At 31.6% G+C, this 14,783-nt stretch overlaps 1 protein-coding gene across 5 annotated transcripts in view; it reads left to right on the top strand.

Annotated features, from left to right (window-relative positions):
* The window catches only part of LOC126747250 (otoferlin), a 228,244-nt gene that overhangs the window by 115,668 nt on the left and 97,793 nt on the right, over positions 1-14,783 (top strand). For all 5 annotated transcript variants that reach the window (XM_050455768.1, XM_050455771.1, XM_050455770.1 and 2 more), the window contains exons 22-24: positions 2,610-2,741; positions 14,144-14,287; positions 14,338-14,508. In XM_050455768.1, coding sequence (XP_050311725.1) covers positions 2,610-2,741; positions 14,144-14,287; positions 14,338-14,508 — 447 coding nt within the window. The remainder of the gene's footprint in view (positions 1-2,609; positions 2,742-14,143; positions 14,288-14,337; positions 14,509-14,783) is intronic.

Here is a 14,783-nt window from a genome sequence, read left to right as displayed (position 1 = left end):
TGTTATGAACATTAAAATTAAAAAACGATGGAGCAGTTTCGAAATATTTAAAATTCCTTCATTGTTTTTGCCGAGAGAGATCAATAATTAGGACAATACTGACTGTCAAAGCACGCAAGTATACAATTTCTAGAAAATAAAAAATATAAGAATTTACAATAATATAATTTAAAATAGGGTCAAAATAGGGCCCTCAAACTAATTAAGAACTATGATGAAAATATTAAATCAAACGTAAGTAGAACCTTAAATAAACCCTACGAATGAACTTTTAACTATAACATATGTAAAATAAAATAATGATACAAAAACCAGAAGAATCATTTACGTATTTACATTTTTATAATACTGCTCCCCTCTCAAGTTTAATCATCCAAGCTCGGAAGCTGTTAATCAATCAACAGCTTCCGAGCCATCGGAGTCATGATAAGGCGCTAACCGGGCGATGTTTACAATTTTCATCTTCGTCGTCGGACGTCGCTGGATGCCGTACACTACGTCATTAATTCTTATGACTACATGAAACGAACCTTCCTAATCCTTCTGAAGCTTTGGTAAATTGCCCTTCGTCCTCCGTGGATTATATAACCATACTCTGTGCTCAGAATTAAAACCGGTAGAATTCGCATTTATGTCATAACGTAATTCTATTTTGTTACTTTCTAGATGAAGTTTATCCGAAGATATAGTCTTTTTACTTTTCAAGGCTTTTCGCCTTGTCGGGTCTTCAAGTAATAATGTCCAAAGGTAAACGAAATTCATCACCAAACACAACTTTCGCCGGGCTTTTTCCAATAGAGTTGTGGATAGAAGAACGACATGCCAATAGAAATGGTTATATACAGGTATCTTAGTTAGTTTGCTTAGAGTTTACCACCATTCTCAAATAGGTTTCCATTGTACGATTAAATCTTTCAACCATTCCATCAGACTAACGGTGTGGGGGGGGGGGGAGGGAAGGTTGTGCGGGTCTTATTAATTCCCAGCAACAACTGGCATACTTGTTGGAATATCCGTGACTCAAAGTTCCTTCCTTGTTTTGAATGTATCTATCTGGGAGCTGCTGTTACCCCTTTTTTGACCGTATTCTCCCTCATATTAACGACTTTGGTATGCATTTGCGTCATTTCACATGGTATTAGGCTTATAGAGAGATCTTTGATGATAGTGGCCTGTTCTAGGAAAATAATTCCTTGATCTTGCCTTGCCTCTTGTCTGTTTTTATAAAACACTGATGCACTAGAAGATATGGGTTTTTGGCACTGCAGTTTTTAAATTTTGACAGGGCTTCCTGAATAGTTTGGAAGGTACTAGCTTTCATAATAATTTTTACCTTTTGTAACATTGCATTTGACCTGAGAGTCTTGGCCGTTGTATTTGTCGTATAAGTTTCTGCGACTTGTTCCGAAACTCCCTCGCCTATATAAGCTCTTTTCAGCTTTTGTGCTAGGCCTTCCATTTCGGAGAGGTATTTTTCGTCATTACGTCGTTGCTTTAAACCTACAAGTTTTGGTGTGACGGACTGCGAACTTTCCAGTTTTATGGAATTTTTTATTTTTGCGTAAATAAGATCAAACGTATCGCTATCTCTTACCAAATCTCTTGCCTTACCAATTAATTTCGTTTTAACATAAGCGACAGCAGTCGCTTCATGAGTTTCGATATTAGCTTTAAGCAGTGTTAATGCATCGAGAAACAAAGTTAGCTTTTCTCCTGAACCGTCAGATTCGTTAGGCAAAATCTTGCTTGCATGATTTTGATTTTTTCTGTATTGTCTGTTTATTCGTTACGGCTACCAGTAAGTCAAAGTTTTGTATATTTGGAAAAAAATGTCGGATAAATCCTATAGACATCAATGTGAGGATTTCTATAAATAAGGAGAGGATTGCTTATAAAACCAAAATAAGTTACTTGGACACAATTTTGAACGTCAACTTAAATTTTCATTCCCATGCTGTTTATGTAATAAGAAAACTTTCAAAGAAAATTGTGTTTTTAAAAAGAATGGAAAAAAAGACTGTCAATGCATATTAACTTAATACTTTACCATATTTGTAATATTGTTTCTTTTTATTATTTAACCTGCCACAATTTAGGATTGATCGGCTGGAGTGAATACAAAATAGAGCAATGAGGCTGATTTTCGATTGTAATCTTCATAGTTTTAGCTTATATTAGCCTGAAAGTTTTTGGAGATGTGGATAAATATAACACTAGAAATTGTGATAATTTAATCTTAACAAATAGATTTTATAGATTTCAGTTGCCTAATTTAATCCTTCAAAAAGTTAAGTTCAATCTTCCAGTTAAGATTAAAAACTGTGATTTAAGGTCAAAAGGTCAAAATGTTATATGTATAAAAGTTAATTTAAGGTCAAAAGGCTATTGACAAGATTTATTTTAAGTAGGGAATAGTGAGTATGACTTTTATATTTTATTATTTTTACCACACTTATTTTATTTCAATTTTTAACCCTATGATAAGCTTAGATTTATTTTTATTTATTTACGGTTTTAGCCTAAGCTTACGTTTTATTGTTCAGTTAAATAAATATTACAAATTCTCGTATTCTTAAATTCCTAATTGTTTTTTATCTACTTATTTGCAGTTCTGTAAAAATTTATAAATGGCCACCAGAGGACGGAGATGAAAATAATTATGTCACTCCAAATGGTTCACTGGTTAAAAATGGTTTATTTAATGAGGCTCCAGCAAATACCCCTATGCAATATGTTCTGAGGTAAGTAGCTAAAATTTGTATGTAAATACATTATGATCAACAAATAATAAACATATTAGTGGAAAGTGTAAAAAGCATAAATGAAAATTTTGTTCCCTTTTGACGAATACAATCATAAAACTAATAAAACAATTAAACTTGCTTTATTTATATATGTAAATAGTATATAATAGATTAATTAATTTTATCTACATTAAATACTAGACGACGAGTACCAAAAGCTTACAAGTATGCAGAATTATGCCAGATGCCAGATTATGTTAAGAATTATTTATTTTCCAAAGTTTTTTATTGCGAACTAAAGAAAATAAACCTTAAAACTCTTCTGCAACATTTCGACTTGTATATTATTCAATGTTTTACGTACCTTGGCACAAATCTCATATATATTGGTTGGCACATTCATGACTGTGCCTTTACATATCTTTTCTTAACTCCTGATTTATTTTCCGCGAGATATCCCTGAAGGAAAAAATGAATTGGAGATAAGTCGGAAAATTTATTTCGTGCCTTTATGCTAAAGGTAAGAACAGTGAAGGTATCTTGTAAAAGGTTGCCAACCATGTTTGCGTTATGAGCAGGACGACCACCTTGTTGATATCAAATTATATTCAAATTGATACTTAGCCACATTCTTACTCTTTGTAAAAATCATCTGTTCCCCGATCCCTCAAAACATTGAGATATTTCTCTCCATTAACGTTGTTGGTATGGTTTGGGCTGCTTTCAAACCCGCAACACTTAACGTCTTTCTTTATTTTTCTTAAGAATATACAGGATCATCTGACTAACCTTAAATAGACGTGACACCAAAACACGCAAGGTAATAAATACTTCATAAAACAGTTTAATCCTGTATAAACGGGCTTGAATCTAATCCACTATATAATTACAAATTTAACAGCTTTTCACAAAAACAACTAATAAATCGGGCCACTTTATGGGGAGAAAATTTGCATATATATCAAAAAATACGATCGGGCGAAAAATATATCTTGGCAGGCCCAAGTGTCTTCTTCCATGATTAAGAATCATCTGAGAAAAATCAGCGATTGACCACCAAAAAAAGGTGATGCAACTTTCCGTTAAAGCCAGAACCTACGAGGAGGTATAAAGGAGCTCGTCGCGAATATCAAAACGACGAGGAGTACTTCCGCGAGAATGACTATGACAAATATATATATTTTTTTAAACTTCCACTCAGAAAGGACTAGCAACTCAATTTTCTAGAATGCCTGCCCATACATAAAGATTTTTTTAGGGTACTGAATAAAATTACAATTTTTAATTGCTTATTTTCTATTGGGTACTCTATTGGAACAGATGGATAGTTATTTTTTTTATCCATAAAGAAAAAAGCCTAAACCATTAGTGAATAAAATATTCTCTATGAATATTTCATTCAACTTCCTCGACACGAGCATTTAGTTTCTGAATATTACTCGTTTGGGACTTTGTACTATCGTCTTTTTGTGATTTTTATATTTTTTTATAGTTAGGTTATTATTTCACATACTAGACTATTTAAGCAGATAATTAATCACTTAAAAACTTAATATTTTATGGTATGACGCAACACACGTCTGTTAAGTTTGAGAGTGCCATTTACATCCTCTAATAAGACGTCGTAATTTTTGGTTTTCTCCTTGTTTTAGGTATTGATCATATGCTTTAGTATATAGACCAGTAGAAGTACCTACAAAGTGCAAATTGAGACTGAAAGGTACGTTTTTTTGCAAACAATGCGTCTATTGGTTCTATTTATGAATCCGGAAAAAATTATTTTGTCACATATTCTGAAATTTTTGCAAATCCCAAAAATTTTCAAAAAAAACAATGAACGACTAAAGTTAGGCGGTTCATTCTATTATAGGTTTTAGTTAAATAAATTCTGCACAAAAGAATGTTTTAATCACTTTTTTGATACACCGCGTAGTTTACCTGCAATTTTAAGTAAAAAGTTAAGTCAGTAGGAGAAGGAGTACAGCATGTAAGGGAGGGGAGCCTAGTTGCTTTTGTTAATTGGCCTGGCCTCGGTCGCTTTATTACCGTACTCCCAAATTTGTGGTTTTACCTCTAAATTTAGAGTTTTGTAAATACATCAGTGGGATTTTTCGGGTAATAAATATTTAGTATGAATTTTTTTGGGATTCAGTTTTTTGGAGGGAAAAATTTTATTATCCTTTTTAAAAATTTAAATTTTTTGGGTGACATAATTAACAAGAAAAATTAACTGGAGATAAAATTAATCTCTTTTTTTATCGCGTTTTTATCGCCCATATCTTTCTTTGGATCACTGTGCATATGAAATAAAAAAAGTTCTTATTCAACCTTATGTCCGATATCAACCAAAAGTGTCATTTTAAGCAATGTCAATTATAATTTGTAATATCTGTCAACACTGATCTAATAATTTTATTCCGTACTATTCTATCGATAATCGCTCTGGCGTCAAAATTTTTGTGCGCGAAAGCCAACTATCCTGCCCCTCATCCGGATCGGCGAGCCCAAGGTCCCGTAAGAAAACAAAAACGAAGTAGATAAAAAATAAAAAAAAATACAATTATAAAATTGCAAATATCGACGCACCATCTTTTCAATATTTACAGTGACTGTTGACAGAAATTGTGGACTAAAATTTTAAAAAGCTTTTCTTATCCTCTCTTTCATATTTTTGGTGTGGTCGGAAAAAAGAATCTCTCACATATCCCCATAAGAAAAAACCCGGCGCTGTCAAATCCGGGAATCTTGGAGGCCACTCAATAGGACTACCCCTTCCTATTCATCAGTTATGAAATATATTATTTATAATAATTATCTAGTTCCACGGTGAAAATGTGGCGGTCCTCTATGCATTTAAACACACATAGTTCTTCGAAGGTATAGAGAATTATTCTTCCATAATACTGAAAAATTATTATTTGGTAACTTTAAAAATCTTGTTCCATTAAAATTTGCATCAAAAAAATTATAAAGCGACGATTATGGATTACTCTAAACGCATACGGTTTGGAATCGGAGTAATAATGAAAATTTGGGTCTGCTTAAAGAGCCTTTTTTATGGAAAGTACAAAATTCATCACTAAAAAGAACACTATTAAAAAAATCGGTATTATTCGCAACTTTATCCAAGACCCACATACAAAATTCAACTCTTCTATTAAAATCATTTCCCAAAAGTTCTTGGAGACGATGAATTTTTATGGGGCTGAAAGTAATAATTTAAACCTAATTTTTGAACGTCCTGTAGAAAATAGTGACTTTTTACAAATAAAATATAAAATGTATGAAAACAATTCCCACCATAGATAAAAATGTATGCTTAAAAAATAAAAAAGTAAAAATGTAAAATGTCACCAGTGGGAAACGATCCAGCAACCTTTAGATTCACAGGCGCGCGTCTAACCCATAGGCCATCAAGTAACATGATAAAACATGGGAAACAAAGGTTGCTGGATCGTTCCCCACTGGTGACATTTTACATTTTTACTTTTTTATTTTTTAAGCATACATTTTTATCTATGGTGGGAATTGTTAACTTAACCTAGCTTTTCTTTTGTTGTTAGTTGTTATGTGATCTGTGTAGGTCTAGGTAATGAGTTTTATAAGCGTTCTTTTTGAAAAATATCTTAATGTATTTTTTTAGGCCTGATGATAGTCGTAAGGAGCGAAACACGTGTAGCTTTTGAGCTTTTTTAAGAAATTATATGGATTTGATGAAACCGTGATTTTGTGTCCTTACCTTTGTTTTTGTTAAAATTTTGGGCTATTGCAATGATTGTCTCAATTCTAGTTCTGTTGTCAGTATAGAATAAGTTTAAATGCTCAGTTTGCGCAGTCATGAAGGTAAACTATTTGGGAACAGTCTGATAGTTACTAGACAGTTTTTCAAGCTATATATATCCCCTATTACCATGAGGTAGAGTAGCTTCTTTAAGCAAATTGTACTATTGAAATACTGAAATCTGTAATATGTTAGATCTGTAAGTATAGAAACATTGACTTACATTGATAGATTTAAGAGAAATCAAGATCTAAAATTTCACCTCAGATATTTTAATTATTTTTAACGTTTTTAATTTATTTTTAAATATACCTATTATATATTCATTTTTACATGTATGTATTACACAACTATTCTTAAAGACTGTAATTTAAATTAACCAATTTACCATATTTCCAATTTTTATAGTAGATTATTTTAAAATTTAAATTCTGAGCAAAGGCTTAACTATTATTTGAATTTGTTAAAAAACTATACTTTTCCAAAAAATAATACACAAGAGCAATAAATTTAAATAAGTATGTTGTATTTCACCGTTTTCCACTAGCAACAAAATGGTTCAAACGCGTTTCATTTAAACCATTTTGCACCGGTGCGGTATCCTCTATACGACAATGTAAACCCTCGTAAAAAAATAATTGACTTTGACAGCGGCTTCTGATCTCATTTTGTCAAAGTGCCGACGCGAAGTTATTTGACTTATACAGATTGGCCAATGGCCACATTTTATTTGTTAAAAATTCTTTTACTCTAACCGCATTATAAGCAGAACAGTCATCTTCCGAAACTGTCCGACCGAATTCTAGGACTCCGTTAGAATAAAAACAGAGAAATCTTTAAATTTGCTGCCTCACTCTTGTGACGGCAATATATGTTGGTGGGACCAAGATGAATTTCCTTCCCGTACAATCGTGTGGTTTTTACTTATTGTCCGTATACGGTTCCGTTATATAATTTTGATGTTGTTATTGTACTAAAATCGAACTCAGATTTCAATATATATACAAAAATTTTAGTTATTTAAGTGATAAATTATTTAATATGAAGACTAAAATCAATTACTAGGGATAAATAAAAAATTGGTTGGTCAATTTTTCTTTTATGAGTTTTTCATATGGCATAAAAATATTGTAATTCTAAATTTTTTAAGCAATTTTCTTAGTAAGAATTTCAAGAAAAATACGTTTTCTAATATGAGAATGCAAATAAAATTGTTAGTTTAATAACTTGTAAGCAGCCTGATCCATTTTTTTCAAATTTTGCTTACTGAAAGCTTTAACTGTGCACAATTTGATTTTTTTCTTTCAATTTGAAAAGTCATTGCAATTCTTCCTTCATTATTGCGTTTTTGTTTGTATCAGTTTAGATAAAGTATACTGAACCAAATCTTGATGTTTTTTTTGATATTATTTAGTAATGCGTATCACTCTTTAATGCTGGTATTTCCTGATATTTTTCTTTGAAATTGTACTTGCAATACCTAACACAGTATTTTTTACTAACCGCATTGTTTCTGATCTCATAAAAAATACTTAATTTTTGATCATGACACAATTTTACTGGCAGGCATCTGTCCTGTTTTCCCCCACTCAGTGGTGGATAGGGCTCCCGTTATCAACGTCGTTTTTGACAACTGAAAAAAACTGAAAATGAAAATTGAAAAAAACTGAAAATGAAGGATGGAAAAAGTAAGTTGCGGAAAAATAAAGTCAATCTTCAAGTTTATGTCTAGTGAAGAACAGCGTACCTGAAAACGGAAGAACTTCTTAAAGCGTTTTCATGACGTAAAAAAAAGATTTTTTGCAAACTCCTTTACTAAAGGTCGCTTGGCGCAGAAATGATGACCTTGGCAAAAGTGGTATTGACTGATTGATTATTCGAAGAAAAAGACTAAATACATGACAAAAAGTCCAAAAAAACTGTTAAGCGAGACATGTTTGCTCATTCTATAGTGTCAACTGTCCGTCAGCTTTTGTCTACTTTACACATCCCTGTCCAGCCAAATTGTCGATGTGTTGTGTAATTTGCGTGTCAGTTCTTTATATTAAAATAGTCAATTATATGAAGCATCCACAATTATGGACCGCCTTCCGCCTACTATTGATGACGGTTTTACGCAATTGATCACAACGTCATTATTTTTAATTAGCATAACACTTTCCATTGCATCAGTGCATGGCATAACTCTATATAATTCGTTATCGTATGCAAGTATTGTTAGGAGATTACTTAGTGAAAAACATGAAAATTGTTTCAAGGGATAAAACATACTTCATGTGAACTTACTTACAAATATATTAAAAAACCCCCTTCTGAAATGACAACTATAAATATCTCTTTGCAGCATGCTATTAATGAAACGCAAAAACTACAGCAAGGGATCACTATTTTAACTTTCAATTAACCATTGGATATAAAGTGCCCTGCTACTGTTAGACTTATGATAGTTTTTTACGTAATAGTATGCACCGCGAAGGTTTTCAATTGCCAATGTCGCTCTAAGGAGCAGTATTGTCGACCAAATATTTATACCAGGAAATTTCGATGGCGACTTGTATGCTAAAATCCTACAGAGGTCTATCGAACCACTAATAGTGCAAGAATTTGGAACTCAAAGGGACATATACGAAAATTTATTTTTAGAAGAACGCCTACTATAATTCCAACAGAATGCAGCACTTCCTCATTATGTATGTAGTTTCCGTTAGGAAATATCAATTGTTATTTTTCTGATAGGAGACTTTTGTGCTTTATTTCAAAAATAAATTCGTCACTAACTTTACCCAGGGGTGAAGTTAGTAACGGTGGTAAGAGAGGTGGTGCTTTTTTCAAGAAGCAATAAATCCTTAAATTAAAAAATATCGGTTTTTAATTATTTCTTAATTTCTTAAAAATGGCTGCATATAATTAAAAAAAAAAGATGGATTACAAAGAGAATTTAATTACCTTTAAAATAAGGTATCACTTGACCCCATAATTCCATTTAACATTTTAAGATTGGAGCTCATCTCCGCGAGGGGATTGAAATTGTAAAAATAAAAATCGACGAGCCAGAGCGTTCTTTTACAAGCGGTATATGAAATATCAACTTTTTTTCATTTTTCATTGGCCCACCCTTTCTTATCTATTAAGGCAGCCATTTACATAGACAAATTTAGTAGACATCAAATTTAAAGGAGTTCTTCAGAAATATGGATACTATTATAGGATAAGGTTATTTTGATGCAACTACAAACTAATTTAAAATAACAATTAACTTACAACTACAATTTCGCGAATTTTCCCTTCATCCTCTTTGTTGAAAAAGTTGTTTTATGTCTACGTCTTTTAAACATTCCAACAGTCTTTTAAACATCCCGATAATGATAGTAAAATGAAATAAATCGTTGTTGGTATTGTGTATTGATTATTGAGTAGTTGGTGCCGCGCGACGAAAAGTCAACTAAGTTGAGCAAACGGCGCTTTTGTTAGAGAGGGAAATATTACTGTAGTAGAATAAATTAAAATTAAATTGGCATTTTCATTTTCATATTGAATATTCAATACATGTTCTTGCAATAACATTACACATTATCCATAAATAATTAATAAATTTATATAATCTACGTATTGTATGATTTAATTGGTGCATCAATCTTATTATTACAAATATTTTAATACAAATCTCACAGCTCTTACTACCTTATCTGTCAAAACAGTAAATAATGTCTAGCAATACTATATTCTGACTGCGGATTAGTTGAAAAACAGAATAGCATTTTTGAAAATAAAATTTTCAATCAATATGGACATAATTTCTTAATTACTACACATAAAGTGCCTAAGCATATATTGGAAAAAAATAAAAGTGTGCCTTGTCTGCCAGAACAAGTGCTGATTGACTTGCCATCTTTCGTCCTGTTACTTAGCAATAGCAACATGAGTTCTAATAAATAAAATCTTATCATTTAAGAAACATTAGATCTAAGTACGTTATTATGCCTGCGAAATGTTCACATCATGAATATGCAGATATATTCGTCTATGGCATCTGCAATGGGGTTTCGATACAAGCAGTTAAGGAGTACCAGCGTATCTTCTAAATAGAATGATGCCGAATAGAAGAATTTTCCATAAATTTTTGCTACTAATGTAGAATCTGGGATGTTTCGAAGGAACGCAAATCGAAGGTGGCATAGGTATGTTTTGTTTACTAATAAGGCAAATGTTCACGCATGATGCTATTAATAATAACTTATGTTCTGAACAAAGTTTAAGAACACTAATTTTATCGAAAATTAAAATACATATTCTTTGGTTATACATTTTGTTTAATTTTTTTTTATTTTGCTATAATAAAATCAATGCGTCCTAATTTTTTACAATCAGCTGAAAAGTTATGATCGTTAAAAAAAGTAAAAATGTAGATGACGCAAAGTTGGCACCTCCTACAAGTAAGAGCCATACTAAGAATAGATTAAAATTGGTCATACCAAAAATCATATCTTTCGAAAACAAAGACCTTGCAGACCCGTATTTACATATACTTTTATGCTTATTTCTAGGACCTGAACATGTACCTTAAGTATTGACATTTCCTTATGAATGTCCTTATATATTGAAATAAAAAGTGAATTAGAATCACACAAAAAGTGAAATAGTCAGCGATCGCTAGTGTGACAAAACATAGCTACTTTTTAAGATCGCCGAAAGAAACAGACTAAAAGAAAAAAACAAGAAAGTGTTATTTGGCCACTTTGAAGTTAGACTAAATTAAGGACTGAGAATCATAAGTTCCACTAAGCACGTGCTCTACGATCTATATGCAATGAATAAAGCCCTGAAGAACTTACAAGTTCAACGGGACACCATCTGAAAGATAATTAAATTTATTATAAGATGGGTATATTTAAGTATTTGAGTAATTTTTTATACCGGGTGTTATCAGAAGTTAAATGTAACATTTGGGAAATGTGCAAAATTAGTGGTTTCTTCTTCGTTGTCGTTTTTCTAAAATTGAGTAAATTCGTGTTTTTTTTTTAGCAAAAACTACTGCATTTAATATGCTTTCCAACGATATACTTACTTTTGTAATAACGATTTGTTTTCACAGAAATATCATGGACAAAAGAAAGAAAACCACAAAAATTGAAAATAGTCAAATTTTATACTCAACAATGCGGTGAGTACTTATAGATCTATCTTCCCTAACGCAACAACTCCACAAATTTCCATTCGAGAAGCCGTAAACAAATAACATATTGCGATATTTAATCTTTAAGAAAAAAGGCAGGTTTTCCTTTTTTTTTGTAAATGGCAATGAATCCGCAAAAGAAGGAAATTCACAAACCACTTTTAAAACAAAAGCATAGATATTTATAATTTGACAAGAACTGTCATTTGGTTTTCACTTCGACTTAAAGTAGTTAAATAAGTAATTTGATTTAAACGTACTTAAAAAAATAATGCCTAGTTTCACAAACATTGAATATCGGGACATCTTATTTATTTATGATGTCGCAAATGGAAACTCGAGGGAGGCATCAAGGGAGTATGCGCTTCGTTTTCCTAATAGACGGCAACCCCATAGAAGTACATTTGCAGAAGTTTTCAGACGCTGGGGAAACTGGTTCCCTTCGATGTTTGCGGATTAGAGAAGGTGGTAAAAATAGTCAACGCTGGAGACAAGAACCTGCGATTATGAGAGCTGTTACAGAAGATAGATCTAGAGATATTCGCCGCATTGGTGCTGCTTTAAGGATTCACCATTTCACTGTACATACAGTTCTTAAAAAAAAAAAATTGCATCCATTTCATTTGAAAAAAGTCCAGGATTTATTGCCAGTCGATGGTGAGGTGAGGCTTCAATTCTGTAGGTGGTACTTAAGTTAAGTTAGTAATAAGTTACAAGAGTGGGGAACAGATCAAATATTTTGGACAGATGAAGCAACATTTACAAGAGCCTGAATAATGAATTTAAGAAATAACCATATATGGCATACAGAAGACCCTCACGCGACTGTTGTTTCACATTTTCAGCATGAGATAAGGGTCAACGTATGGATAGGATTAATGAGAGGTTGCCTTTTCGGGCCTGTAATACTTCCTGATCGGCTCAGTTCCAATGAGTTTTCAAATTTATTAAATAATGACCTTGATGACTTTCTGGAAGAAATTCCCTTAGCCGCTAGACAGGAACTTTGGTTTCAAATGGACGGATGCCCAGTCCATAATGGCAGAATTGTGCGAAATTCCTTGAATTTTGCATTGGGGAGAAATGGATCGGAAAAAGATACAGTCCGGTAAGATGGCCGCCCAGAAGCCCTGACCTTACGCCCCTTGACTTTTATGCCTGGGGCAGATTAAAATCTAATGTTTATAGTATTAACATTAATACTCGAGTCGAACTAATTAATCGAATTATTGTGTTGCAATGAAATGCGACAAAAACGCGTGGAACTTGAACGGGTTGTTGATAGTGTCAGAAGAAGATGCATCAAATGTATTAAACAAGAGGGAGAAAATTTTGAACAATTGTTATAATTTTAGGTTTGTTTAATGAAATTTTAATTTTTTAATTTTGATCAATCAAGAAATATAAAATTTGAAAATTTTCAATTTTTGTGGTTTCCTTTCTTTTGCCCATGATATTGCTGTGAAAACAAATAGCTATCCCAAAGTAGGTATATCATTGGAAAGCATATTAAATGTAGTAGTTTTTGCTGAAAAAAAAACATGTCCCTATTTACGAAATTTTAGAAAAACGACAACGAAGAAAATACTACTAATTTTGCACATTTTCCAAATGTTACATTTAACTTCTGATAACACCCGGTATAAATAATACCTAAAAACTTTAATATACCCATCTTATAGCAAATTTAATTCTCTTTCAGATGGTATATCTGAATTTTATGTGGTGGTAAGAATAACGGAGATGTTTATATGAAAAAAAAACAAAGAAATTTGATAAAATCAGAAAATGTTAAATACCAGAAGAGCTAACAACTTTTCGAAAAAATGTTATATGTTTTTTTTATTGCAAATGATTTGTTTAATCCCCTCTTAAAATCTGAAAGAGAATCTGAAAAAGTTTGGCTGTTTTTATAGTAGACACCTTATATATATAACATAGTATAACATATATAACATAATATATATATTATATATATATATATATATAATATATAGATATGCAGTGGAAGAACGTCAAGTAAAAGTTGGTGAGGGAGCAAGTTTTCATGTGTTAATTAATACGAGACAAACAAGTCTTAACTTTTACTGTATTATTATTTCCTTTATTTTTATTCTCTATAGTAAACAATCATAACAGTTTAGTATGAGCACCAAATGATGCAGGTTCAAGTACTCATTTTTTACCTACGAGACATGAGCAGGTCTACCATGCGGATGTTCCAATTGTTTCTTTTAAATTATCCGACAAATGTAAATCAAAAGGTGTCAAATCGGACGTAGCTGCAGAGCAGTGACTAGGCAACTGAACAACTTTCTTATAAATCGCTCAATTTCTGATTACATTGATATCTGAAAATTATGATTTTAATAAAGAAAATTAAGATCTAAAATTTATTTTAAATATTAAGAATGTAAATTGGCAATCTTTTAACTTATTTTTTAGGGTTTATTGCATTAGAGGATTAAACTTAAGACCAAAAGATTTAAATGGAAAATCTGATGCATATATTCAAGTAAAGTTAGGGCACAGAGTTATAAGCGATAGAGATAATTATATACCAAAGGAGGTAAACCCAATATTTGGAAGGTAAACTAAATACAACTTATATTTTAATACCCTAGAAAGAAATATTTTAGATGTTTTGAATTTCAAGCCTCATTTCCAGAAGACACTTTTGTTATAATAGGTATTTATGACTATGATATGACCTCAAAAGACGATTTAATAGGAGAGACTAAAATTGACTTGGAAAATCGTTATTTTACCAAACATCGAAGCAGGTGTGGAATAGCAGAATCCTATTTTACGTAAGTATATTTTATAACTTTTTGCAATGCAATAAGAATGTAGTAGTTCTTAGATAGTGAATTAGAACATAACCTAAGGATTATCAATGAGTGCAAATTTTAGTAGCATAATGCTTTGGTTAATAAAGACCCCTGGATAAAAAATTTATATGAAATATGTAGAATTTAAACCAACAAATTATTGTTTATAAAGAAAAAAATTAACGTAGTCTAAAGCTTAACTGTAGCAGAGGTCTTTTAAGATTGCCCTTAACGATAATATATTTTCTGTGATC

The sequence above is a fragment of the Anthonomus grandis genome, chromosome 19, assembly GCF_022605725.1.
Source record: "Anthonomus grandis grandis chromosome 19, icAntGran1.3, whole genome shotgun sequence".
Lineage (NCBI taxonomy): Eukaryota > Metazoa > Arthropoda > Insecta > Coleoptera > Curculionidae > Anthonomus > Anthonomus grandis.
Note: the sequence above shows the minus strand (reverse complement) of the source record. Positions and strands in the feature narration are given on the sequence as shown.